At 39.8% G+C, this 26,939-nt stretch overlaps 1 protein-coding gene across 1 annotated transcript in view; it reads right to left on the reverse strand.

Annotated features, from left to right (window-relative positions):
- The window catches only part of PHEX (phosphate regulating endopeptidase homolog X-linked), a 166,456-nt gene extending 140,264 nt beyond the window's left edge, over nucleotides 1-26,192 (reverse strand). Inside the window, exons 1-3 of the mRNA XM_045856084.1 lie at nucleotides 26,048-26,192; nucleotides 20,510-20,578; nucleotides 12,956-13,117 (exon numbers count right to left, since the gene is read on the reverse strand). Coding sequence (XP_045712040.1) covers nucleotides 12,956-13,117; nucleotides 20,510-20,578; nucleotides 26,048-26,165 — 349 coding nt within the window. The 5' untranslated portion in view covers nucleotides 26,166-26,192. The remainder of the gene's footprint in view (nucleotides 1-12,955; nucleotides 13,118-20,509; nucleotides 20,579-26,047) is intronic.
- Nucleotides 26,193-26,939: the final 747 nt, after the last annotated feature.

The raw sequence follows: 26,939 nt of genomic DNA on the forward strand, positions 1-26,939 counted from the left end.
ACTTTAAAGCAAATAGTCCTTCATTACTAATTCATTAACCATTCGCACAGATGCTATTCATCACAATGAATTAATGTGGTATTAATGGGTAGGTTATTAATCTGCAATTATAAAAGATTTTCTAATAAATTCAAGTTGCCCATGTGTTTTGAAAAGGAAGGCAAGAGAAAATGAAATGAACAAACCTTTCAGAAAACAAATTAAGGGGAGAAATATTTCTCTCTGTATGATAAGACAGGATATACAAAATTCTTTTCCTTTTATCCTAAGAAATCTCTGTAGTGACCCAATACAATGACATTTACAATATCCAGGTCTTCATTGAAATAATAATATGAATGGAGGAAAAGCTAAACTACATGCACTCTGGGAAGGAGCTGAATTTCTTCAGTGATATACCATGTGCTTAGATGTAGTAAGGCCTGGCTACTCAATGTGCGGTCCCCAGAACAGTAGGGAGGTCATCACCTGAGAACTTGCTAGAAATGAAAACTCTCAGGTCCCTTCTCAGACCTACTGAATCAGAATCTACATTTTAACAATATTCCCAGGTTATTCATACATTCTTTAAAGGTTGGGAAAAACAGTATTAAGGCACAGCTTTAGCCTTGGCTGGTGTGGCTCAGTGGATCGAGTGCCAGCCTGCAAATCAAAAGGTCCCCAGTTCAATTCCCAGCCAGGGCACATGCCTGGGTTGTGGGCCAGGTCCCCAGCTGGGGGTGCGCAAGAGGCAACCGCATGTTGATGTTTCTCTCACTCTTCTTTCTCCCTGCGTTCCCCTCTCTAAAAATAAATAAATAAATATATTTTTTTAAAAAGTACAGCTTTATAGCTGCAAATTGGAATGGAAGAAGGAAGTGAGAGTGTGTTGCTTATACACCATTGGACACTGAAGCCTAGGTATGCTGAGGATGTACCATCACACAAATCTCATCGAAATTCTTTAAAGCACGTAAAGAAGGTGGATGTGACAAACAACTAGGGGGCCTGCATTATGGAAAATACAATTTACATACCACAGTTCATCAATTCTAAGAAGCATATTTTCCACATCTGAACATCTACGAAATTGGAATCCATCTTAAAACTGTCAGCCAGCCACAGGCATGATGTAGTGGCCGTTGCCTGCCCATGCGTGAACTTGATCAGGCAGTTCTTACAGTTAGCGCCTCAAATGAATTGGTTGCACGGCTAGTAAATTGTCACTGAAAATATCTGCAGAAAGATTTCACTACAGTTTGGCAACGAAATGAAATCTTACTGCATATCCAAAAAGGCAGCCTTGGAGGAAAAAAATCCCTGAAACTATTGGCAACACTTTTTAAAGAAGTGCTGAGTCACTGCTGTTGTTGATGGAAGAAGGACAGTATTTGGTGAGAAAAAAAGCACTGATGATTTAAAATCAAAAAAGACTGAACAACTTTTAGGAATACCTTAACCAATCTCTTTTGCTTGCACTTTCCATTTTAATCATATTATTACATATGATAAACATTAACGTCGGAGTCTTAAAGAACCCTTTCAATGAAAATAAAATTAAAACCTAAAAAAAAAATCTCAAGTGATATGGAAGCATTATGCAATAGCTTAGTGTTTATTAGCATACATGAACTAATGGTACATCCTAGATTTGACAGCATTTTTGATTTGATGAAAGGTGATACTGACTTAGTTAAGGCTCTGGACGACTCAGCAGTATTTGTGTGTTCTCTGGCTTAATTTTAAGTCAAATACAGTTAACCAAGAAAACTGCATGTAACTATAGTGTTACCACTAGAGAAGACCAAGTATTTTTTTTTTACTCTAGGAAATAATGTGCCTGGAATAGTAAAGCTGTGTTTGGATTTAAATAAAAGAAGACATTGTAAAAATTATTCCAAAGTACTCCCAAAGCATTTTAAGGACACCGGAACCTCCGGGTGAGATGAGACATTTGAATTCCTGAATATCAGGTTTCACATCCAGGTCTCAAGGGCAGAAAGACAAGTTTGGCCAAGTGGGAAGGTGGTGTGAGGCCTCTGGCAAGAGCAGCTTCGTGGGCGTCCTGCCACACCGTGGGCTGTGCAGCCTTCAGACCTCAGCCGAAGCCACAATTGCCTCCTTTCCTCACCCAGCACTTCCCATGCATTCCGCACTAGGCATGTTTCGTTCTGGCAACAACCTGCAGCTTTCAAACCCCAACTTCCTCTTCTCCACAGCTCAGAGGTTCCGGACGGACACCAACACCTCTGCCCTTCATTAAAATAATAGAATTTTATGTCTTCATTTACCTGCACTGGAGTGTGTAGATCAAGGAGGGAAAAGAAATCTTTTCTTTTCTTACATTATCCGGGGACTTGGCCAAAATGTTGGGAAAATGTAAATTGAGAGAAAGTAATAAATTAGGTAGGGCATTACCTCGCATTCTTTGATGTCAACTAGAAAAGCATATTGCCAGAGTGGTTATTTTGAATGATTCTCATTTCAGAGAACTCACAGAATCTCCATCTTCTCCAATGGGTGGTGGCTACAGTTCACTAGATTAGTTTTGGCATTGGCCTTGAATAGGTTCCCAACCTTGGCTGACCATTTGAATGGCCTGGGGGAGGCAGTTGTTAAAAATCCAAAAGCCCAGGCCACACCTCAGACCCATTACGTCAGAACCTCTGAGGATGAGATCCAGGTGTCTATGTTTTTAAAGCTCCCCAGTGAGTGCACTATGCAGCCAAGGTCAAGAGCACTGCTCTAGAACTGCCCTGTCCAGTACAGAAGCCAGTAGTCACATTGGGGCTATCAAGTGCTTGAAATGTGGTTGCTCTACATGGAGATGTGTTGCAAGTATGAGTACCGGATTTCAAAGACTTAGTAAAAAAGAAAGAATGTAAAATGCCTTGTGGAAAAGTTTTTATATTGATTACGTGAAACAGCAATATCTTGGATGTGCTAGGTTAGATAAAAGAAAGAAATTTACCTGTTTCCTTTTTACTTTTTTAATGCAACTGTTAGAAAATATGGAAAATTACATGTAACTTGCATTTGTGACTCACATTACACTTCTATTGGACAGCGCTGCTCTGGAAGTGCCTTTATAGATCACTAGCTGCATGAATATAAGTGAATTACTCAATTTCTGTATGCCTCAGCTTCCATAACTGTAAAATGGAATAAATCATCTTTCCAGTTTTCAGGGATTTTACCAGGCAATAAGGGTCAACCCATGTGAATTCTATCCTAGCTCCATTACCTATTAGCTGTGCGATCTTGGGCTGGCTATTGTACTGCTTAGTGCCTTTATTTCCTCTTTTGTGAAGTGTGGATAAATCTTACATCTTATAAGCTTATTGGGAGCAGTTCGGTTTAGCAAGTTCAACAAATAGTAACTAAAAGTGCTATTAAATAAGGTCACCTCTCTATAAAGTACCTGGCCAGAGTAGAGCAATACACTCATTTATGAATGTTCTTTGAAATTTTTAAAGACTCACTTCACAGCAATGAGTAGAAACACCCCATTAGAAGTAAAGTGGGGGAGAAATGGGGATTTGTCACATTGTGAAGATGCTCGACCTATCCACAACTTCAAGTTGCATGTGAAAACTTCTCAGAATTCAGGGTGTGACCACAGCTGAAGCCATCTCCTCATGGAATTCAGAAGTACAAGGATAAAACTGTCAATTCAGTCTGGTCATGCATTTTTATAGGCAACCAACTTTTTAATTTTTCTAGTGCCCAAGTTTTGCCATTGACCAACCGGGAGTATAGTAAAGGTAAAGAACTGACCCATTTCTCTGACACACAGGTTCCAATTCAAGTCCCAGGAAATGTGAGTCATCTGTTCCTGGTAGGAAATCTGGATGACTCTCGGAAATCCCCGCAAATATCCCATATTCTCAGCTCTATTATTTTTCTAGCTTCTGGCAACCAACAGCAGGAATACATGGGGGCTTGGAGGAACTTGATTCTTCATCTGCCCATCTCATTCCTGTCATCTCTCACCAATAGCCCTGGTCACTCCTTCCAACAAAGCCAAGTTATATTGATTCAGTCTTCCCCTTGGAACCTCACTCACGGAACCTCCAGTTTTATAATCCTTTTCTTATCCCTACCCTTCCAAGTTCAACCAAGAGTCCCTGTCCTCAAGATCAGATAAGAAACAAGCTTTTACCTCTACCATATAACTTATACTTATGGATAAAGACTCTACTCAGTATATTACTATTTTCAATTGTTTGCACTGTTTGCAAATATCTGTTCATTACACCACAGCAAAAACTCTATCATCTCTAGTTGGGCACTGACCTTTTAACTGTTTTCATGATAGGTATGTGGCAACACTCAGTCATTTAATCTATAAATATATTTATTCCATTGGTTTAAGTAATCTCATAAAGCTTACACTTAATCAGTTCAAGTCTTGGCACTGGCACAAATCCCCAAACACAAACCTTTGGTTCCATCTACTATCCTTATAAACACAAACTAACTGTCAGTAATGTATTAACTGTCAGTCACGTGCCCACCACCCAGGGATTCTAGACAGTGGACTGTTCACAGATTTGGGTATGAGCGGACCTATGGGGTCACGTAATTGCCAACTGCACTCAAAACACCTGGATTAGGATGCATCAAAAGGCTGAAATTAAATAAAACTACACCTTCCTGAGGCCTATCCCAGCAATCTTTACATAGGCAAGGGTTCTTAATCTTCTTTGTGCCACACTTCCCCTGGGCAGGCTCTTAAAACCTACAGACCATTCTCAGAATAATGTTTATAAGTGCATAAGATAGGGAAGACAGGTTTACAAAGGAAACCTGTTATTCAGAAAGACAGCTAACAAAACAGTTGTTTTACTGTTTGACATCATAATATTTGTGATACTTCATTAACTCATTCAATAAGATCCAGTTTGGGTCTAGCCACGACTATGATTTTGAAGGGGTGATGTATGCAGATAATACTTCAAGACACCTGTAACACATGTATTAAGAGAGAAAAATAACAATGACTTGCATTGATAACAAAGTCACAGCTAATAATATGAGTTTGTTGCCTAGGGTCAAATAAAGAAAATGTTAAAGTTCTGTCAGAGACGAGTAAAACTAAAGAGAGAACAGACAGTGGGGAGGACAATATGCAAAAGGGAGAAGAACAAGGAACAAGGAAGCCAGTGTACAACAAAGATTTTCAAGTGGCTAGAACTTCCACAAAGGACATTAAAAGGGTAATAGGACACAGAAGGACTGGAGATAGCAATAAGGGATTGTTTTTATTAAAGGTGACCTCTGCCCCTTCTCTGTCACTGAAATATATCTGAATTCATTCCCAGATAACTCACCTTTCTCATGGCCTCTTCAGGGCTCTAGAGCAGCACTGTCTCATAGAAATATTATCAGAGCCACATATGGAATTTTTAATTTGCTTGTAGCTACATTTCAATAGGTTAAAAAGGTGAGATTATATTTAATAATGTATTTTATTTAACCCAATATGCCTTTAAATATTATCATCTCGATACATAATTGATGAAATAAATTAATTAGGCATTTCATATATTTTTAAACTCTTTGAAATTTGATATGTATTTTATTTATACTTACAGCACATCTCAATTCCAGCTAGCCATATTTCAAGTGCTCAAAGACACATGTGGCTGGCAACTCTCATGATTAAACTGTGCAGCTCTATAGTCTTGATTACAATATCTATTGAAACATTTTGTGATGTGCAGATTTTTAATTTACACAAGGATAATCTTGGGGACTTCATTAATCTCTGCACTTCTGCATCCTCTTGTATCTAACATGATGCCTCTGCTAGATGTGAATGAAAAAATGTGAATTCTGGTTGCTATAGGCAACAATCTTATGACTATACAGGCTTAGAAAGAAGCACAAGACAGCAGATGTCAGAGTAGAGAGAAAGAAACATGAGCTTTTGTGACACAGTTCCGCTGCTGGATCAACCCTCACCTAAAGTCCACATTATTACTAGACATGTTGGTTACATGAGCCAGCAAAATTTCCTTACTCTTTAAGCCAGTTTGAGTTTGGGGATTTTTCACTTGTGACTGAAAGCAGTTGGTGCCAGGAAAAGAGTAAATGCTTGGTAAACAATCTTCAGTTCACAGATTAATTAATACAGTCACAATGCTGTGCATTTCCATCTATTGAAAGTGAATGCACTTCCTCAAAATTAAAGAGCACACGACTCAGAATGAAAAGATCTGGTTGTTATCAAGCATACTTATGTGTAATATTAACCACTATGACAGAAGAACTACATAAAAGCCCTAGGGGATAAGATCAGATCTTAAAATCAAATGCTTAGAACACATAAGAGTCACAAAGTAAGACAAAGAGATGTACTGGGGGTGGAAAAAAAAACACACAAGGAAACTGTGAAAACTACCAGAACACAAGCTTTTACACAAGATGGCCATTCTCATGGCCTCTTTACTCCCTTCAGCCATTAGAAAGAGAACATATCTCAGAGCTACATGAACATTTTTCACTGCTTCATGAAGAATTTCATTTCTGTACTTGAAGTGAATGTCTCCTAACTGAACATTTCTAAATATTTTTAATTTGACAACTTCTTCCCCCTCCTCACACTCCATGCATTTCCACCCCCATCCAAGCCCAAATGGTGGGTTGAGATTAGGAGAAAAGGAAACAACCATACCAACAAACTTTTGTAGGAAAATCATTACACTTGACATTCCGCAAGTCCTCTACACAGGTGCAAGTCTTCATGCAGCACCCCTCTATGCATACAGGACTCATGGTGACATGTGTATAATCTAGCAATCTGTTGCTTCCTGGGTGGCCACATGAATAGGAGCCAGCGTGGTCAGAAAAATAGAAATCTTCTCCAACTGGGCGCGCCCAGTTTATATAGCAGATTATTGAGACTTACAGGGCCTGAGTTTTCACCAGGAGTAAAAAGCCCACCACGTTGACTGGGTGCTCCCTAGCACTTCCCCACCACACCCCATTTTGTTTTTACTAGTCTGACATCATTGTTTCAAAAATCTTAATGATCTCAAGGCTAAGATTGGTATAACATTACGTTATGTCCATGGTATGAGGAAAATGGCAGTTAACTGTATATTCAATAATCTGATCTTCCTAATTATCAAATGACTTTACAGGAGCTGCACTGAAGTTTTCAGCTTTCTCTTATCTGTAAAAGTTTACCTGGCTAGGATTATTTGCAGGACAAAAAAAAAACAAGAATATAGAGTGTTATTTAATTACAAGAACCATTTGAATCTAAGCCAGCGGGTTATTTACAAATAAAGAACTGATCTATGAATCACCATCATCTTTCTCTGCTCATTAATGCATAAACCCTACTTCATCTTATTGTTCTGCTGGTGCTGTCTGTGTTTGAACATAATAATATACTGCATTCTTTATAAAATATTGGCAAAGATTGCTATTCCATAATAGAGATGAGCTGGCCCTACCTTAAGTCATCTGTCTTTTGTTTGACACAAGTGTTCTGTCTCACTCATTGCCTCATGTTTCATAAGTGCTCATTTGCAAAATTTTCATCTGCTCGTTCATAAGCAACGCATGCTATGTCATCTCCATGGCCACATGAAGACAAATTTGAGAGGCTTTGCAGGAAGGAGATTTTAAGACATTCAAACACATGACTACACGCAGGCTTTTTAAAACAAAATCCTGCTTCTTGAAGAAAACAAGAAATAGTTTTATTTTCCAAGTAGAAATCTGAGTCTTATATGCCATTGAAAGAAAAAAATTCACAAAGCCAGGCTGCTGACTTCAAGAGAGGGCAATTTTTCATCAGCCAGGTCTGTCAAAACCACTTTATTCCACAAATTGGATAGCTGTATCTGTGTGTTCTCTATCAGCCATAAGAAAATGGCTTTCTTTTGATTGGTAGTATTGGGTTTTATTTTTGGATGTTCTCTTTATCAAGGGTAGGGGAAATAGCTAGACAATATTCAATATTTTTGAAAGCATGTGATATTTACAAAAGAGCAGAATAAAACTTAAGGATCTGATAGACATTACTCTGTTAGTCTTAGAACTATCTTTGAGATAAAATGGAGAAGCAAAGGACAAATATTTATTGAGGGCCTGCTGTATAAAAAGAACTGGACTGGGAAATTTACATGGGTCATCATCTTTAGTCCTCACAAACCCCATAAATTGGGTATCCTTATGTCCATTTGAAAGATAACAAAGCTTCAGCTAGCCGAGATAAGTAATTAGCCAAAAGAGACACAGAGGAAAAATGAAAGAAACCAGGACTCGAACCCAGCTCTGTGGCTTTAAAACTCAGGCTCTGAGTAGCTTACAGTGAGTAAACAACCCACATGGCAACATAGGAATTGCTTAAATAAAGTGTAGTGTACCCACACAAAGCAGTCATGGCAAATGATGCTATAGACCTATTTTTATTGACATGAAAAAATATTAGCATGTAAACATCAAGTAAAAAGAGCAGATTATAAAAATAGAACATACTATGTAATCCCTTTTGAAATACACATATAATTTATATGTATATTTGCATTTAAAAATTATCATGGGGGTGATAGGATTTGAAGTATGTTTCTTCTTGTTATTTACTTATAGTTGCTATACAATTAGCTTGTAATACTTAGATGGTTGAATGAATGGGTAGATAGATGTATAGATACATACTTGGATATAGAATATATATAGATAGAATTTAAAGATCTAGTGTTTAAAAAATAAGATTTGTCAGCATATCTGATATTTGAAAAGCTCGTTTATATACTTTAAGAATGCTCATCTGCAACATACTTGCAGAGTTCATAAAAACACATCTACAAGTGTATCTGTATATCAATATCTATACGCTTATATTATTTTCTCACTATCTATATATAAATGTACAAACATAGAGAATGATACAATATCTAAATTTTTATAGAGAGAACAAAAGAATATAATGATAAAGCAAATACAGGAAAATGATAATGATCAGGGAATTGGGGTAAAGTGTATATTAGAGTTCCTTGTGCTATTCTTGCAACTTTTCTGTAAATGTGAACTACCTCAAAATTTAAAAGTTTAAAGAACCAATGTACATTTTACATTTCCAACACATAGGTAACCTGGTACAAGATGATGCCAATTTAAAAAGTGACACTACTCCACCACTTGGTCTCCTTGTCCACACTTGAAGCAAGAGCCTGTGATCCATTTTTTAATTCACCTTTTACAGTCCTTGTCACAGAACAGCTCATGGATTATTTGGCTGTGCCTTTCCCAGAGCACAGAAATATATGGAAGCCTCCCATTTTGTTTCACAGGGCCAGCATGATCTTGAGAACAGAATATGACAAACCTAGCACACAAAAATCCATCAACCAACATGAATCTTAAATACAGACACAATATATAATACAAATACTAGCTTATGCAAGTCCAGGAATGCCTTAAAAGAAAAGAATAGGTAGGGTTTATTTCACGATTATAAGGTAAATTCAGCATAAGAAAATCTAGAGAAGTTAAAAGAGATACTCCATTTGAGTCTCTTGATAAATAGTGAAGAGAGGTTTTTCTTTAGTAACTCCTTTCTGCAAACTTAAACTAACAGAACATAATAGAGAAGACTGCCTATTACAAACAAAAAAGAAATCTATTTGGGGGGAACACTAGAGACATTAGCACCCAAGCTAGGAATAAGAAAAACATACCCATTATTATTGCAATTATTCAACACTGTTCTGGAGGCTCCAGCCAATACAGTAAAGGGAAATTATAATTATTTCTTAATTTCATGATAACTTATTTAAAAAATGCCAAAGAAGCCACCAAAACCTATTAATTCATAAGGCAGTTTTAATCAGATCCCATATAGCTATATCGAAGCTTTGTGCCAAACATCAGGAGTTCGCAAACTTTTTCCATAAGGGTCAGAGAGTAAGTATTTTAGGGTTTGTAGGCCACGAGAATTCTGTAGCAACTATTCAACTCTGCCATGCAAAAGCAGCCATTGGAAATACATAAATGAATAGATATATCTGTCTTCCAATAAAAGTTTTAATAGTTCATTTTATTGTATTTCTCCATCACCATTTATGTCCCCTCTACCCTCTTCCACCTCCACCCACGCCCTGCCCCCCAGCAATCACCACCCTGTTGTCCATGTCCATGAGTCTTTTTCCCCTTTTGTTTGATCCCTCCACTGGCCACACCCCCCAAAAGCTGTCAGCCTGCTATCTATGAGTCTGTCTGTATTTTGGATAAAACAACTATGGAACATCACGCAATGGAATACTGTTTGGCTATAAAAAGGAAGAAAAAAATTTTTACCCTTTGTGACAGCACGGATGGACCTGAAGAACATTATGCTAATGAAACAAGCCAGCCAGAGCAAAACAAATACCTTACGATCTCACTCATATGTAGAATGAACAAACTGAACTAACAATACGACTTTATTTACAAAAACAGTCAATGCGCTGTATCTAGCCCATAGGCCATAGTTTGCTGACCTCTACTTTATACCGCAAAAAAAACAGCTGGTGGAGAAAAGTTACCATGTCCAACAGTAAGAAAATGTATAAATAACTTTTGAAAGGCCAGTTCAGCTATATGAATCAAAAATTAAACTGTGGCCCTAACTGCTGTGGCTCAGTGGGTTGGGCATCATCCCACAAACCAAAAGATCACCAGTTCCATTCCCAGTCAGAGTGCATGCCTGGGTTGTGGGCCAGGTCTCAGACTGGGGATGCATGAGAGGCAGTCAATCGATGTTTCTCTCACTCTCTTTCTCCCTCCCTTCCCTTCTCTCTAAAAATAAATAAAATCTTTTTAAAAATTAAACTGTGAATATTCTTTCAACATAACAAGACCATTTCTGAGAATTTATACTAAGGATATATTTAGGAAAGGACATAAAAATGTGTACACATGGCCCTGGCTGGTGTAGCTCAGTGGATTGAGTGTGGGCTGCAAACCAAGGGGTTGTCGGTTTGATTCCCAGTCAGGGCACATGCCTGGGTTGCAGGCCAGGTCCCCAGTGGGGGCCACATGAGAGGCAACCATGCATTGATGTTTCTGTCCCGCTCTTTCTCCCTCCCTTCCTTCTCTCTAAAAATAAATAAAATCTTTTTGTTAATGTGTACACATGGATATTTATTATAGTGTTATTTGTAAAAAGAAAAAATATCTAATGACATAATCCATGTCTACAACAAACAGATCAATTGTTAAATTTTTTTATTTATTGATTTTAGATACAGGAAGAAAAGAGAGAGAGAAGAGGAGGGAGAGGGAAAGGAGGGGGTGAGAGACAGAGAGAGAGAGAGAGAGAGAGAGAGAGAGAACACATCAATTTGTTGTTCCACGTATTCATGCGTTCAACCATTGCTTCTTCTATATGCCCTGACTGAGAATTAAAGCTGTAGCTTTGGCAGATCAGGACAACTCTCTAACCAACTGAGCTACCCAGCCAGGGCTGAAATAGGCTGAAATACATCACTTTTAAAAAGATGTTATTTCTTTATTTTTAGAGAGGGGAAGGGAGGGAGAGAACGAAGAGAAACACCAATGTGTGGTTGGCTCTCGAGTGTCCCCCACTGGGGACCTGGGCTGCAACCCAGGTATGTGCCCTGACTGGGAATCAAACCAGCAACCCTTTGGTTTGCAGGCCGGCACTCAATCCACTGAGTCACACCAGCCAGGGCTGAAATACATCATTTTTTAAAGCAGATGACAGAACAGTGTGCATATCAGATAATTTTTAAGTATATGGGCATGCAATGAGGTTATACATATATACTCACAAATGGGGGAGAAACATGGAAAGATACATACCCATTTGCTTTCTACAGGTGGACTTACAGGTAACATTCTTCTTACTTTATGCATGTTATTTTTGCTCTTTTCTATTTCTCTACTGAGCTTGGAAATGACTTTTTTCACTTTTTAAAAGAAGTCAGCAAACAAAAAAGAGAACCAGTGATGCTCTGAACAATTTACTCTTAGTTCTATGAATTTTAAAGAAGCCCATATACAATATCCTCCTCAAACAAAGCATATCAATAACGATTTTAATCGTTCCTTAGTTGTTATCATTCATGTGTAAATTGATACACATTTAATTTTCATGCACTTAAAATCTTGGGAAAGAAGAGGAGATGGACAAGAAAAATGATGATCCTTGTAACTTCTCAGAAATTCTTTGGAGGTATGACTGGACACAAGTTATATGGCGTAACTCACAGTTACCAAAAAGAGAAAAAAAAACTTTTGCCTTCTCAAAACAACAACCTTATCTGGCTTGGAAATCTACTAATTTCCCTCATGAAGTGGCTTTCTCCAATAGCTCAGCATAAAAATTCGATCCATTGCAAAGAGAAGATCTTCTAGTAAAATACATTTTCAACGTCTGAAGTGTGTGTGCACACACATATTTGAGTATGGGCATGCATGTACACGTGAGTAAGTGTCGTTGCTAAGAGAGGCCATGGGAAAAAGATGGTCTCCCCAGAGCCAAATTAGAAGTCAACAGGAATAATATGACAAACACAAGGTCATCCAGAGTTCTCAAAAGTGATGTCAAACAACGATGAGGTGTTAAAAATATTCTAGAAGCCATCAAAATGTAGGACACAATGAGCAAGTGGTGAAGTGTGCTCTGAACACAAGCGACTAATAAGCACACTGATATAACATGGTTTTCATTAACTATTCCTTTGCTCCCAATCTCAATCACATGCTATGTATCTTTCAGTAGCAGAAATCACTATTGTCAAACATGAGCATAATGACCCACACTAAGCCTGTGTTGAGATTGAGCAGATTGGAATTCCACAACCTTCCTTTCAATCTTCCATTTTTTTAAATCTTCAACATAAATTCAGTATAGCTAAGAAGTGAACAGTCATGCTTCAAATTCAAAATTATGTTTTTCTTGTCAAATACTGCTCTCTGTAAAGGGCATCACCAAACCCCAGTAGAAACTTACCCTTCAACTTGAGGTCGACATTATGTCTCAGCCAAGGATAAACCCCATAGCTTGGCATATCTTCAGGAATTGGGTTACTGCTTATCCAGCCATCACAAGCAAACCGGAAAAAATTATCACAAGGGTCCACAGACGGATTTACTTTACTCAAGATGGCAGCAGCTATTTAAAAGGAAAATCATAGGATTAATGACAATCACTAAATGTTGTGTGCTGGCCTCTTCCAAATTAAACATCAGTTTCTTATCAACCAATTCCTAAGCCTTTTCTTTTACATTTCCCCTTAAAAGACTCCCTGAATCAACTGCACCATACCCAGTTACCACATTCAGAGCGTGTTGGTTGAAAGTTTGCTATTATTGCTGTTAGGTTTTACAGGACCACTCCTAATAATCTTTGGGACATAGGACAGGCATACAAGTGGAGTATATGCTAAATTGTTTGCAAAGGTGCATGTGACATTTCTTTCCAGCCCTCTCATCCTTCTGCAAGGTGATTTTGCCACTCTTCCCATCGAATGGTAGGATCTATTCCCCCTGCCTTGAATCTGGACTGGCCTTGTGACTTCCTTCAACCAACAGAATGTGACAGCCTAAATCTTAACAGGCCTTGCATCCTCCATGTTAACTCCCTTTGACAGTGACCAGATGGGAGAGGGGAGGGAATTTCAGGGAAAAGGGGAAGGGTTTGCAGGAACAAGTATAAAGGACACATGGACAAAAACTAGGGGGGAGGAAATGCAAGGGAGGTGGGGAGGGCTGGGGGGTAGGCTGGGATGAGAGTAAAAGGCAGAAAACTGTACTTGAACAACAATTAAAATAAAATGAAATAAAATAAATAAATGGAACTCCCTTTGAATGGAGCCCTGCGACTGCCCTGGAGGAGGTGAGGCCACATGGAGAGGAACCAGGCCGGCACCAACTACCAGACTGAGGCCGTCATGGACTTTCTAGGCCAGGCAACCCTCCAGGTGAATGCAGCCCAGCAGAGGAACCCCCACTGAAACCACAGAATCATGAGAAATATTAAATCACTCTTGTTTCAGGCCTCTAAAGTTGGTTTATCCCACAACAAAGGCTAACTGAAACAGAAGCCCAATGTCATATCTAAAGATTTAAAAGATATATTTACAATACACCTTCATAAAGACCTAGAAGGCCAGGTGTGAATCCTCAAGCCGCTTGACATTCAGAGCAGCTCTCAGGGTAGTGAACTCACCTATGAGACCCACACAGTCTGTGAAAGGAGGCATGGGAGTAGCTAGCAGGGAACTCTGGGCTGTAGAAGGCTGCTACTTGGCCCAATAGACTTCTTGACTAGGGAGGAGGGCAAAGTGGGGCATTCTGAATGACGGACCAAAGGCAGAGGCCTCTCCTCCCCAGGTCTAAGAGCACAACTGAGTATTTGTGTAAAGTGAACAGAAAAATACAACAGACTGATGTGGCATTTTTCCCCTTTCATAAGCCCACACACAATTACATATGAAAGCTTAAAAATAATCTTTCATTACAAAATGAGAAGGTTCTCAAATTCCCAACATTGAACTCCAACTCTCTTCCAACTGTCATACAATTGCTGGCTACCACTCTAGCGCTGAGATATGCGCCAACTGATTTGTTTTCAAAGACAGCCAATATTTTAATGATATTGGAAAGATGACATCCTGGGTAGTTTTCATACTCTAATTAATGCCAGAATACATTTCTATTCAAAGTAATGAAAACCCAATGAGTTTTCAGCTAAATTTGAATAAATTGTCCCCAAAAGTATAATCTTCATAAATTTAGATACACATATTAGTTTGGTCACATATGTGGTTCCCCCAGGTTTAAAAGTAAGGCTAGATATTTCTCTTGCCTTGACTTTCCATGAAAATTTCAAAGAGCTTTCTGTCTTCAATGAAGCAAATAATATACAAACCTCCTAACTTCTATAGGACTTCAAAATCCCTACCATTTTCAAACTCCCCAAAAAAGGAACAAAGAAAAAAAATGGTTTAGAAGTCAGATAAATTTAAAATTGGCTTTATATTTTCATCTTTCAGAATGTGGTTGTCTCCAATTACATTTTTACTTACTGCTACTGTTTCATGATGATTTAATATGCAAATACGGTATGCTAGGTCATAAAATCTTCATTACAGCTTGTACTTATAGTTATACTGGCTGTGCAGCCACAGAATGAATATGCTATGTAACACCTCAGGGTCATTGATCATGCACGTTTCCGTCCCACACAGTATTTACACTCACACAAAGGAACCCTTACACACATTTTTATTCACATAAGCACATTGTTTTCTGGATGCCTCCCAACTGTCAAATGTATCCTTCCCCATCTCCTCAATATTCTTGCAGGTACCTAGGAAAACTGCAAGGTCAGCTCTGACCTCGGCCCTGATATAAAGTGGAGGAATACATCACTCACACTGAATTTGGAACTGAGCCCGCTGAACAGGAAAACTCTAGCTTCAGCCTCCCAATTCATCATTCACAATTCACAGCTGGGCACCGAGCTGCACTTTCAGAAAGGGAACTGTGACTCCAAATTGCAAGGGACCATAGCTGTCAAGACACCAAAACTCTCTTCCCCTTACTCAGCTTCATGGAGAAAATCCAGAGAGTCTTGTTTCAATAAGAGAAATATGATGATGAAGGAAACCTGTTCTATGTATTCTCTCAAATCACTGCATATAAGGTAAATTATTACATGGTTTCCAATTAGTGTTTATGTAGTAGAGGGGGCGGTATACCCGGTATACCAGGCTGTTTGTAAGTTTAATGAGGGCTGAAGAGAGAGGAGGAAGGTGTTAATAAATATTGGGCATTTCCTCTGTGCCAGAACTATGCTAGCCCTTTTCAGGCAGTATGGCATCATCGCAGACTCCAGAGCCAGACCACCCTGGTTTGAATGTCAGCAATACCATGCAATAGCTATGTAACCCCAGGCAGGTTACTTAACCTCTCTATGTCTTAGTTTTCTCATTTGTAAAATGGAGATCATAATAACACCCCATAGGATTTTCATGAAAATTAAATGAGTAAATACATGTAAAGTGCTTAGAACAGTGCCAGGAACACTGCCAAATAATACAGTTGCCAGGTACAATACAAGGTGACTAGTGAAATTTGAATTTCAGACAAATGACTACTTTTACAGTATAAGTTCACACCAAATATTGCATGGGACACTTATACAAAAAAAAAGTAGTCATTGTATGTCTGCAATTCAAATTTAACTGAGCATCCTGAATGCGTGGGTGTAGCTAAATCTGGGAACCATGCATGTACATTTTCAGTAGTATTATAGTTTCACAAACACTTAACTGAAACTTGAGGCCAGATACTTCAGACCTCATAGATGTTGAAATTTTAGAAAAGTAATACAGTGCATATAGCACAGATTATATAATGCCTCCGGCAACATCTGGAGTGGCACTCCTAAAAAAAGCACATTAATAATTCTATTGGGACTATATACATATTCTCATAAATAAGAAAAACAAAGTCTAAAACAGCCTCACATAAGTTAACGTCCAGTTTTGCCACCACAGGAGTTGCGGTCAGGTCCAATCTTACCAAGAGTTACCATGCTTTCTGGGTTTGGGGTTAAGGATCTGGAATTGTAGACCTGGGATACTACACCACCATCATTTTCTTCTAGTCTCACAACTAGCATGTCAGGTAAAAACTGTTCTTCTCACTCTATGACTGTGAAACTGAGACTTTAGATGGCTATGATCACATGGCTTGTAAGTGGCCAAATCCTGCTAAAAACCCAAGCCAGACTGTTTGCCCTTATCCAGCATTAACATACCTGTTCCTTTCATTCTTCTTCTCTTCGTTCTCCACTTCCTTTTTAATGATTTTATTTATTTATTTTTAGAGACAGGGAAAGGAAGAAGAAAGAGAAGAAACATCAATGTGTGGTTGCCTCTGGAGCTCCCCCTACTGGGCACCTAGCCTGAAACCCAGGTATGTGCCCTGACCAGGAATCAAACCAGCAATCCTTTGGTTCACAGCCCACATTCAATCCACTGAGCTTCCCCAGCCAGGGCTCCACTTCTTATTTTAAAAGAGGGGTTAACATAGGAGGAAGTGGTAAAGGGGAGGAAAAGAGACATACATAGGAAACATCTTAGAGAGGGTCCACCAGCCAATCACTTTCTAGCACGCAGTGCCCACACACGCACGTGGCAACCACACATGCATGCACGCACACAGCGCATGTGCCGGCATGCTGGCATGCACAAAGCACCCATGCATGCACGCACGCACACACGGCACAGATACACACATGTGGGACCATGCATGCACACACTCCAGCATACACAATGCACTCAGGCACGGTGCACGCAGGATCACAGTCAGCACGTGGCGCCACCCAAGCACTCACCCACAAGACACCCACGCATGCGTACAGCACGTACGCAGGCATACTGGCACGTACAAGGCCCCCACGCACACACGCACGCATGCACAAGGAACCCACGCACGAGGTGCGCACGCAGGCATGCACGCACGCACACGGTGCGCACGCAGGCACGCACGCACACACCCGGTGAGCGCGCAAGTACACTGGCGTACACAAGGAGCCCATATACGCATGCGCTCAGGTACGCACAAAGCAGGTACGCACACAAGGTGATCGTGCACGCACACAGCATTGTTCTGGACTTTCTTTTCGCTGCAAATTGTGCGATGTGCAGTCTGCAGCTATTTTGCAGAGCCCTGTGCGTAGTGGGGTTCACATTACACTAGAGGACTGTATCTTTGGTGAGTCTTTCACCACAGAAACAGCAAAAATATTTTTTTTCAATATTAGAAAGCCATTCTCCAACGTGAAAATTAAAAACAAGATGGCAAGGCAAAACACACTACCTGGCAATATGTGAAATATTATGTAAGTTTTACGCTTGCCTCATTATGATTCATTATAAAAAGACAAAATTCATGAAATAAGTGGCCCTCTGTACGAAACGTTGACTAAACTCAAAATGAAAATGTGTGCGTTCAAAAATTTCATTTTCACACATCTACAAGAACCTTACCACAGCAAAAGCACAAGGTGACATAAAGTCCAAAACCCGGCCTCATAGTCCAACCTGATGCCCCACCCTATTCGAGGTCATTCTCTCTCCTCCGGAGAAAAGCCTAGGTCAGCTCAAGCTGGGAACAGGAAAAGGCCTGGAAATTATATTTTTCTTGCCCTTCAGAGACAAGATCAAGAAGCTGAAAAGGTTGCCTAGTCACTCGACTCTAGTAGATCTAGTATTATGATAAAAAGAGCAAGACAGGGCAAGGATCAAAGAGAGGTATCTGGCATGGTGTTGTGGCACTAAGGGACAAATGCAGAAGAGCCAGGCATGAGTGTGAAGTCCAGCGGTGCTGCTAACTCAGGATGTGACCCTGGGTGAGTTAGCTTCTACAAGCCTACATTTTCTCATGTGTAAGTGAGCCTGGTGATAGCACTGACTTCATGGGGTTCTTATGTAGATTTTATAAGATGGCACATGTAAGTCACTTAACACATTTCCTGGTTAAAAAATATATATATAAATATATTAATAAGAATGGAACAAAAAACACTAATAACATAATTATCTACCCCATTACCTTTGCATAAAGCCTCAGTTTTAAAGCTCTTCCACCTAGGTCTCTCCCATCTCAATAAATGCCACCAATCAACCACCACCAAAAATCTAAGCATCACCGTGCTCTGCATCTTCTCACAGCCCGCATACAATCTTTCAGCAAACCCCCCATCTCCTAAGCACTCTAATCTCCCTTTCCATCTCTTGAATTCAAGACAGCACCACCTCTCACCTGGCTCACCAAAATAACCTCCTGACCCAGCAACTTCATCCATTTTTACTCCCTCTAGGCTCTTCTCCATGCAGAAAGACTTTCAAAGAGTAGCTCTCCGAAGAGAGAGCCAACCTGGCCATCCTGTCACTTGCTATCACACCATTCTATTTTAATATTTTGATTTTCTGCATAACATGTATCACCAGCTGATGTTTTCCTTGTGTACTGATTGCATTGTGTGTTTGTTAATTGTCTGGCTTCCCTTACCTGGTCATTCTGCTTCGCTGCCGTACAGGCAGAGCCCAGAGATCCTGCAGGTTGGGTTCTGGACCGCCACAATACAGTGAGTGGTGCAATAAAGTGAGTCATAATATTTTTGCTGGTGGAGGGTCTCACTTTCAATTTGTAAAAAAAAAAAAAATGCATGCCCTGGCTGGCATAGCTCAGTGGATTGAGCTCGGGCTGCAAACCAAAGCATCGCAGGTTCGATTCCCAGTCAGGGCACATGCCTGGGTTGCAGGCCACAGCCCCCAGCAACCGCACATTGATGTTTCTCTCTCTCTCTCTTTCTCCCTCCCTTCCCTCTCTAAATAAATAAATAAATAAATAAATAAATAAATAAATAAATAAAATGCAACATCTGTGAGGCACAATAAATTGAAGCTCAATAAAGTGAGGTATGCCTGCATTCCCAAAACCTAACTCAGTGCCTGGAGTGCAATAAATATTTGGTGAATTAATCCATTAATCTCTTTAAGGCCAACAGGAAAGTTAAAGGGTCATGTGCTTAACTTATCCTACGGCTTTCTCTTTGGAAGACACAGTAGTGTCCCTGTCCACCTGAAGAATGGGGATAGGGGCTGGAACCTGGGTCCTGTAAATCTAGGCCCTAACACTGGCTTATGGGGGAAATCTAATAGCTATGACAAAACTGAGACAACTTTAAGCACCCAGCTTCACTTGAGCGAACCCACTGCTATACGGCCAGATCACCTCAAGAAAAATTTGACTTGTAACATGGATTAGAAGGACCCAAAGGGATTCCAGGTTACAGTGGAATCATGAATGTACAGAGGGTCCCCACTTAGCTGCAAACAGTTCAGACCTACTAACCAGAAGATTCAGAAAGACTGCTTAAGATAAATAGGAATCTATATGCAGTTGAGGCCATTGGAAGGTCAATGGTCTCTGTCTTTGGGCCTTAAGGGAGGCCATTCAGCCTTCCAAGTCCCTTCCTGATTTCCTTATACAGGAATACGCTGGCGTCTTCAGAGGGAGGTTTCTTTCTTTTTATTAAGTTTATTGGGGTGACATTGGTTAATAACATTACAGAGATTTGAAGTGTTTTTATTGCACTTTGTTTTATTGCTCTTCACAGATGTTGCGTTTTGTTTTGTTTTTACCAACTGAATGCAAGACCCTCCACCAGCAAAAAGATTCCTACTCACTTCTTGCAATACTCGCTTTATTGCGGTGGTCTGGAACTGAAACCGCAATATCTCTGAGGTCTGCCTGTAATGACTTGGAATACCGCATGGCTGTTTTTTTGCAAGGAAAAAGAAAACAGGAAACCTGCGCTCCACGACTTCACACCAAGACTTGAAAGTAAACTTAAAATTTCATCAAAATTGCATTTCATACTTGGTAAACCTCAAGCAAACAGAATACTAAAAATACCACCTGTTTTCTCTTCCACTCCCCAAGGTACCATAATTATAACTTGACACAGGATGGAAAACTGACTTACCAGCTTCGATGCATTCTGGCTTCAGGCAGTACTCCTGTTTAGCTTGGAGACTTAAGAAACCTTGACTCACTGAAAAAACAGACCAAAATAAAGAAATGACTGGCTTGAAGCAGACCACCATCAGGTAACCCACCATCAGGTAACGCACCGTCAGGCACATATGCAAGACATTGGACATCAGTTCATGCTTCTCAGTACTGACACAGAATTCAAAAACCCAGTGGGCTCAATATCACAGAACCAGACTCTGGTTTCTAGCTGTGTAACCTTGGTGAGGCTCTTGGTTGCTCTGAAACTCAGTTCTCTAGAACATAAGATGAGTGGGGACAATTGGACCAGTGCTTCCCTGGGCAGTGGCAACAGCATCACCTGGGAGCTTGTTAGAAATGCAAATCACTGAGCCCTGCAAACCTGAATCAGAAATGCTGGGATGGGGTCCATCCATCTGCATTTTAACAAGCCCTCCAGGCTCACATTTGAGAACCAGTGGGCTAGAAAATCTCTAGTCTCTTCCATTTCCTATTATATGCGATTTAAGCCTCATAATTTTACTTTTTGTTTGCAACTACATTCTTGTGTTAGTGATGGGAAAATTGAAACTTATGTCATGTGGAGCAAATCCTGAGGGAAAGGAGAAAGCTGACACGTGGCGTTTAAAGTTCTGGATCTTCTCTAAACCATCCACATCGATAAGGCCTAGAAGGGGCAGTAGGTAATACACAGGGTCTGACAGAAGTAACGCCTGCTTGAGTGTGATTGGTAGGGGAATAATATGGATGTGATGATTTATAGTTTTAATTTGAACATGTCACCTAAAATGTCATATGGTGTGCTTGAGTGTGATATTGTTATGTTATGGAATTACATGCTTATGATTTTATAATAAAAGATTTTGTAATAAAAAGGGCATTATTTCTGTCAGACCCTGTATATTGTATTTAACTCAATCATCTAGCAAGATAGTCATTATCTGCTTGCCCTGTACCCCACACACCATCCTCCCTCCAGACCCAGCCTAGCAACCAGACAGATGCAACTCCATGGACCAAGCTTCCAACTACTTCCACCAAGACAACAAAACAGAACAAAACCCAGGAGGATGGAAGCAGCTTTTCACCAATAGCTTCATTTCCCCCATCTGGTGCAACATTATCTAAATGGATTTCTGCAGGAATACAGAACGGTGCCCCATTTGTAACCTCCAGGTAGCACCTGGGCATTAGCAAATGTGAGTTGAGATTTCAAAAATATTTTTGGTAGTCAAGGAAATTGTGGAGAAACCATCATCACTGTACTCTGTGGGCAGAAATAAGGAATCATTCGAAGATGTGGCCATGGGGGCATGGATGGTGGGGGCGGGGAGAAGGGGGAGCCAAGGTCTTTCCTGGCATCCTCAACTGAGAAGCAGGATCAGAAAGCGCGGCAGTACCTACATTTCTGCTGGAGATGGAACGCCTGTACATCACTTGCCAGGGTGGCAATTTGTATTATTTATTAACCCACATTCTAAGAGGAACCGGCTTTTCTTTATTCTTACCTCTGCTGCCATCCTCCAAAGAGCCTTTTACTTGTGTTACACTATAGATTCAAAAAACTGCCTATGGAAAATCTCAGGCCTATTTTAAGAAATAGTATCATAGCATAAAGGTGCGTTTTGATTTCTCTAAAAGGCAAAGAAGAAAAGTTAGGTAAAAATATATCTGTGCAGTGTGTAAAGATTAGTACTGAATATTTCAGTGTGCCTGGGTGGTGGAACCATGGAGGAAATTTTCCCTTTGGTCTACTTACATATGTTTACCAAATGTTCTTTAATGAGCATGTGTTATTTTTTATAATGCAGAAATAAACTTTATTTTAAATAATAATGTTATGATTCTGGACAAAAGTTTCTTGATACCAGCCTTGTTTAATTTTAGAAAAAAGATAATGAAGTATTTACTTTGAAGACTTACTACTTTCAAGGTATAAACTTCCAGTTATAAAATAAATCCGTTATGAGAATGTAATGTACAGCATGGTGACTCTTGTTAATAATACTCCATTGCATATGTGAAAGTTGATAAGAGAGTAGATCTTAAAAGTTCTCATCACAAGAAAAAACTATATAACTATGTACGGTGATGGATCATAGTAGACTTATTGTAATTGTTTTTGCAATATATACAAATAATGGATCATTATGTTGTACACCTGAAACTAATATTATTTGTCAATTATATCTCAATAAAAAATTTAAAGATTTAGTCCTTTAGTGGAAAATAATTCTTGACCCAAAACCTATAAGGGAGCAGAACTAAACTCAGATATCTTTATCTGATGATGAGTTAAAGAAAGGTTTAGCCTGGCTGGTATGGCTCAGTGGATTCAGTACCAGCCTAAGGACCAAAAGGTTGCTGGTTTGATTCCTGGTCAGGGTACATGCCTGGGTTGTGGGCCAGGTCCCCAGATGGAGAGTATGAGAAGCAAGTGATCAATGTCACACATGGATGTTTTCTCCCTCCTTTCCCCGGTCTCTAAAAATAAAATCTTTTTAAAAAAAAGATTTAAATTAAGTAATTAAGATGGAAACAGACCCAACCCCTAAGGAAGAGCATTATATCCATGGTGGGGCGGGGGGGGGGGGGAATTATCTTAAGACCCTGCAAGTAAATAAGGGTCAACAAGCCCAGATAATGTGAAGGTGTACGTGAATAAAGTAGAGACAACAAAGAAAATCTTCTTCATACAGGAAATGAAAATGTTAGTTTTTACTGATTAGGAGCTTTTAGAAAATTTAAAGAGCAGTTTGGTTTCTCATTTTGGATTCCTCTATAACCAGCAGAAATGACCTCAGAGCGCAGTGGAGTCATCCACAGATGGAGAGCATGAGAGTGATTGACATAAGCAGGGTCAGCAAGCATGGCCTGTGGGCCCAGCTAGTCCACTGCCTGTTTCTGTATGGCCCACAAGCTAAAAATGGTCCTTAACATTTTGAATGATTGTCACAAAACCAGTTAAAATGGAATAATATTTTGGGACACGTAAAAATGATCTGAACTTCAAATTTCAATGTCCAGAAATCAAATTGTACCAGAACACAGCCGTGCCCTTTGTATACATATTGTCAGTGGCTGTTTTTGTGCTACAACAGAGTCGAGTAGCTGCAACAGAGACAGTATGGCCCGGGGAGCCAAAAATATTTGCTATCTAGCCCTTTACAAAGAAAACTTTGCCAATCATTGCATTTGAGAAACAGATCCTAGGGAGAAAGGGTGGGGGAAGAGGGAGGAGGAAAAAGGAGACTTCAAGATAATCTGGTTATAGGCATATTGTTATACTTGACATCTTAACTCCTAGTGCTCTAAGTTCTCTGAGACCACCCCGAGGCCTGTGGCAATCCCTCTTACTGTAGAAGGACTAAGGTTGAGAAAAGAGATTATTACCCTAGAGCCTAAAACACAAAGAGGTAAAGAGAAATGCTACAAATTGCAGACATGTGACTGAACTTGAACAGGCAGAAGAATATACCACAAAGTCAACCTGGAAGCACCTTGAAGAGAAGAGGACCTTAACTAGAATATTGTCACAAAGAGCATTGCCTAACAGGTCCCAGGGGATTTTCAGACAAGGACTTCGCTGGGTACAGGGTGCAGGTGGGGGGCAGAGCCTGCAGAACTAGGTAATGAAAAGGGTGGGGGAACAGAAGGAGTCTGAAATAGTGCAGAGATGTTTCAAAAAATATCATTTATTTTTAATTTGAGAGTGTAAATATATTTTAAAGCAAAGCAAGTGTCTCTGAAGGTATGCATCCAAATGGATGTGGTCACCTGAAGCAATGCTTCTCAAACTTTAATTTGGTGAAAATGCAGATTCTGCATCAGTGGGGCTGAGGTGGTGACGAGCAGGCTTGCAAGTGATGCTGATGCTGCTGGTCCACGGACCACACTTTGAGTAGCAAAGGCATAAAATGGTCACACCTAAATTCATTAGAGCTCCTCTTAAAGATTCACGGTGAGAGCCAGGTTATTGGGCACACTGAAAAGTCACTTTTTTTCTATTACATGCAGACCTCCTTACCCATAACAGCATTGACTGGCTTGGTGAATTTTCCTGTGCTCTAAAAACTTCAGAGGTAATCCCAAAGAATCATATTCTCTCAAAGAACAAAGATTTGCTGCCATCAAGAATATTCCAACTAATACGCTACAGCCTCGGAATGTAATCATAGCAATGGAATTCCAAAAAAGTTCAAGCAGCAGTAACATCATTAAAAAAGAGTACATATGGTAACATAAACAATCATCATTTGGATTTTTAGGTTGGGAGTGTTTTCAAAATACAAATAGTGTAACTTTGTGGTCACGTCCCACATGGTATATAGTGCCTTACCATGCCCTTATCATTTTTCCTCCAGGTTTGAATTTTTGGATAGGACACTTGCCTAAAACCCAGGTGCCAAGAAATCTCATAACAGTTTACAAGAGCCACGAATTTGGTCGCAGGAGTAGGAGGTTTAACTGTACCAGAAAGCTATCAACCCATCTAATTCCCTTACATTTTCAGCCACAGAAAACATGGAAAGATGGTTTGCTCGTTTTAGCAGAGTTTTCAACCATACAACCCTAACTCTTTTAAACTTTAATTACTGGTTTTCCCCTGCCAAGATAAACATGGTCTCCTGCATCCTGTATATGCCAAGGAATGTTTCCAGGCATGCTCCATTTCAAACTGCACCTAGAATCTCCTAAGTATAGTGCTTGGTCCCACACAACTTTCAAACTAATGAAATTGTACAGGCCATATGAGAAAAATACAAAGGCTGATTGTCAAGGGTTCAAAATGCCTACAGTCTTTCCAAGGTATCTCATTTTTTTTCATGGAATATGTTTTCATCAACACATATTCTCCCTGGGTACCTTATTCTCACCAAGAGTTATTAAAATAATTGAATCACTATCCTTTTCAAGTCTTGGAAGAAAACTTGTTTTCCTTCATATCAATTTCTAAATCTAATGGAAAGGTCAAGTTAAAATTTTATCCCACCACAGTCACTGGATTAGAAAGGAATCGAAGAATATCATTAAAGGTGCATTTAAAAAATGAATTTGTATTTTGTGAGTTAAATTTCATGATTCATCCAGGCAGAATTGACAAAAATCAAATGGAAAGAAATTCCAGCACGGTTCTGATCACAGTGCAAGTCTTTCCTCACAAAATAAATGAAAGTATCTGACTATGAATTCATAAATGCTCATTTTGCTAAATGTAATGCATAAAAACAATGTTTGCCCGGTGTAACTGAATCCTCCCGCCACTTGAAGCCAGTTTATACCCACTTCGCATTCTACACTATGCACGGTGTACTTGCATGTATTTATTTATTTAGCCTTCTAAAGAAAAGGCTTCCTCTATTTGCATATTTAATAGAAACTAAGGATGCACCCCCTCCAACACAAGCAAACAGCCCTCCACCTGCATCCTGACAAGGTCTGACAGAATGAAGCACAAAGAGATTTCACTGCACTTGCCCAGCTCCCTCACTTCCAGCGTCCCACTTACCTAGAAAGAGGACGGTGCCCAGCACCAGGGTGCTACCGATGAACACCACCAGGGCGATTCGAGTGCCTCTGTTGGCCACTTTCCCAGTCTCCATGCTGCTCCCCGTTTCTGCTTCCATCGGGGAGGATGTGGAGGCCACGCCAGAAAAGAGTCACCGTTTGTGGTTTGTTGGCTGGTCTCAAGAATCTGTTAGGTGTTGACATCCAAAGTACTCTTGCTCTTCTACTAATGGGCAGCTTTAAAAAGTCCCATCAGGAAATATCCCCTTGCCACCCCTTCTCAAATAGTTCTTCGCAAATGAAGTAAAAGAAACCCAAAATATTGGTTGCCTTGGCTTTCCCCCTGACCAGACAAAACAAACACTGGTTGCTTTATCTTGGTGTGCCCCCCCCAGCAAAGTCCCTCTCAAGCGATTGTTTGGCAGGCTCTTCTCTCAGGCGTTCCGGGTGTACATGTTTTACTGTGTTGCTGAACAGATGTTTTAGCTATTTAAATGTATAGTCACTTGGGGAGGAAAAAACAATTGTCTTTATCAAAACTGGATTCTCATCAAATGCCCCCTGACCATGATAAGTTAGGTGGCAAGGATTCTCCAGACTCACTTCAAGATCGCAAGGAATCATGTAATTCTTCTTGCAATAATCATTCTGCGCTCCTGAATTGTCTTCATCAAAGATATTCTTTCAGTGAGCAAGTTCCTTTTTAAAGCCTTCTAAGAGTTCCTGGGATATCCTGGAGCATTTTATTTTAGGAACTTTGTGTATGACAGCATGTGCCAAAAATCAGAGTCATAGTCCAGTGCAGTGCAAAGTAGCAATTAAGACAACCTACAGAGGCTGACGGTTTGGACTGGAACTTTTTATTTTAAGGAGGAAGGAAAAAAGCACGACCT

The sequence above is a fragment of the Phyllostomus hastatus genome, unplaced genomic scaffold (assembly GCF_019186645.2).
Source record: "Phyllostomus hastatus isolate PE091 unplaced genomic scaffold, TTU_PhHast_1.1 phas_scaffold_12, whole genome shotgun sequence".
NCBI lineage: Eukaryota > Metazoa > Chordata > Mammalia > Chiroptera > Phyllostomidae > Phyllostomus > Phyllostomus hastatus.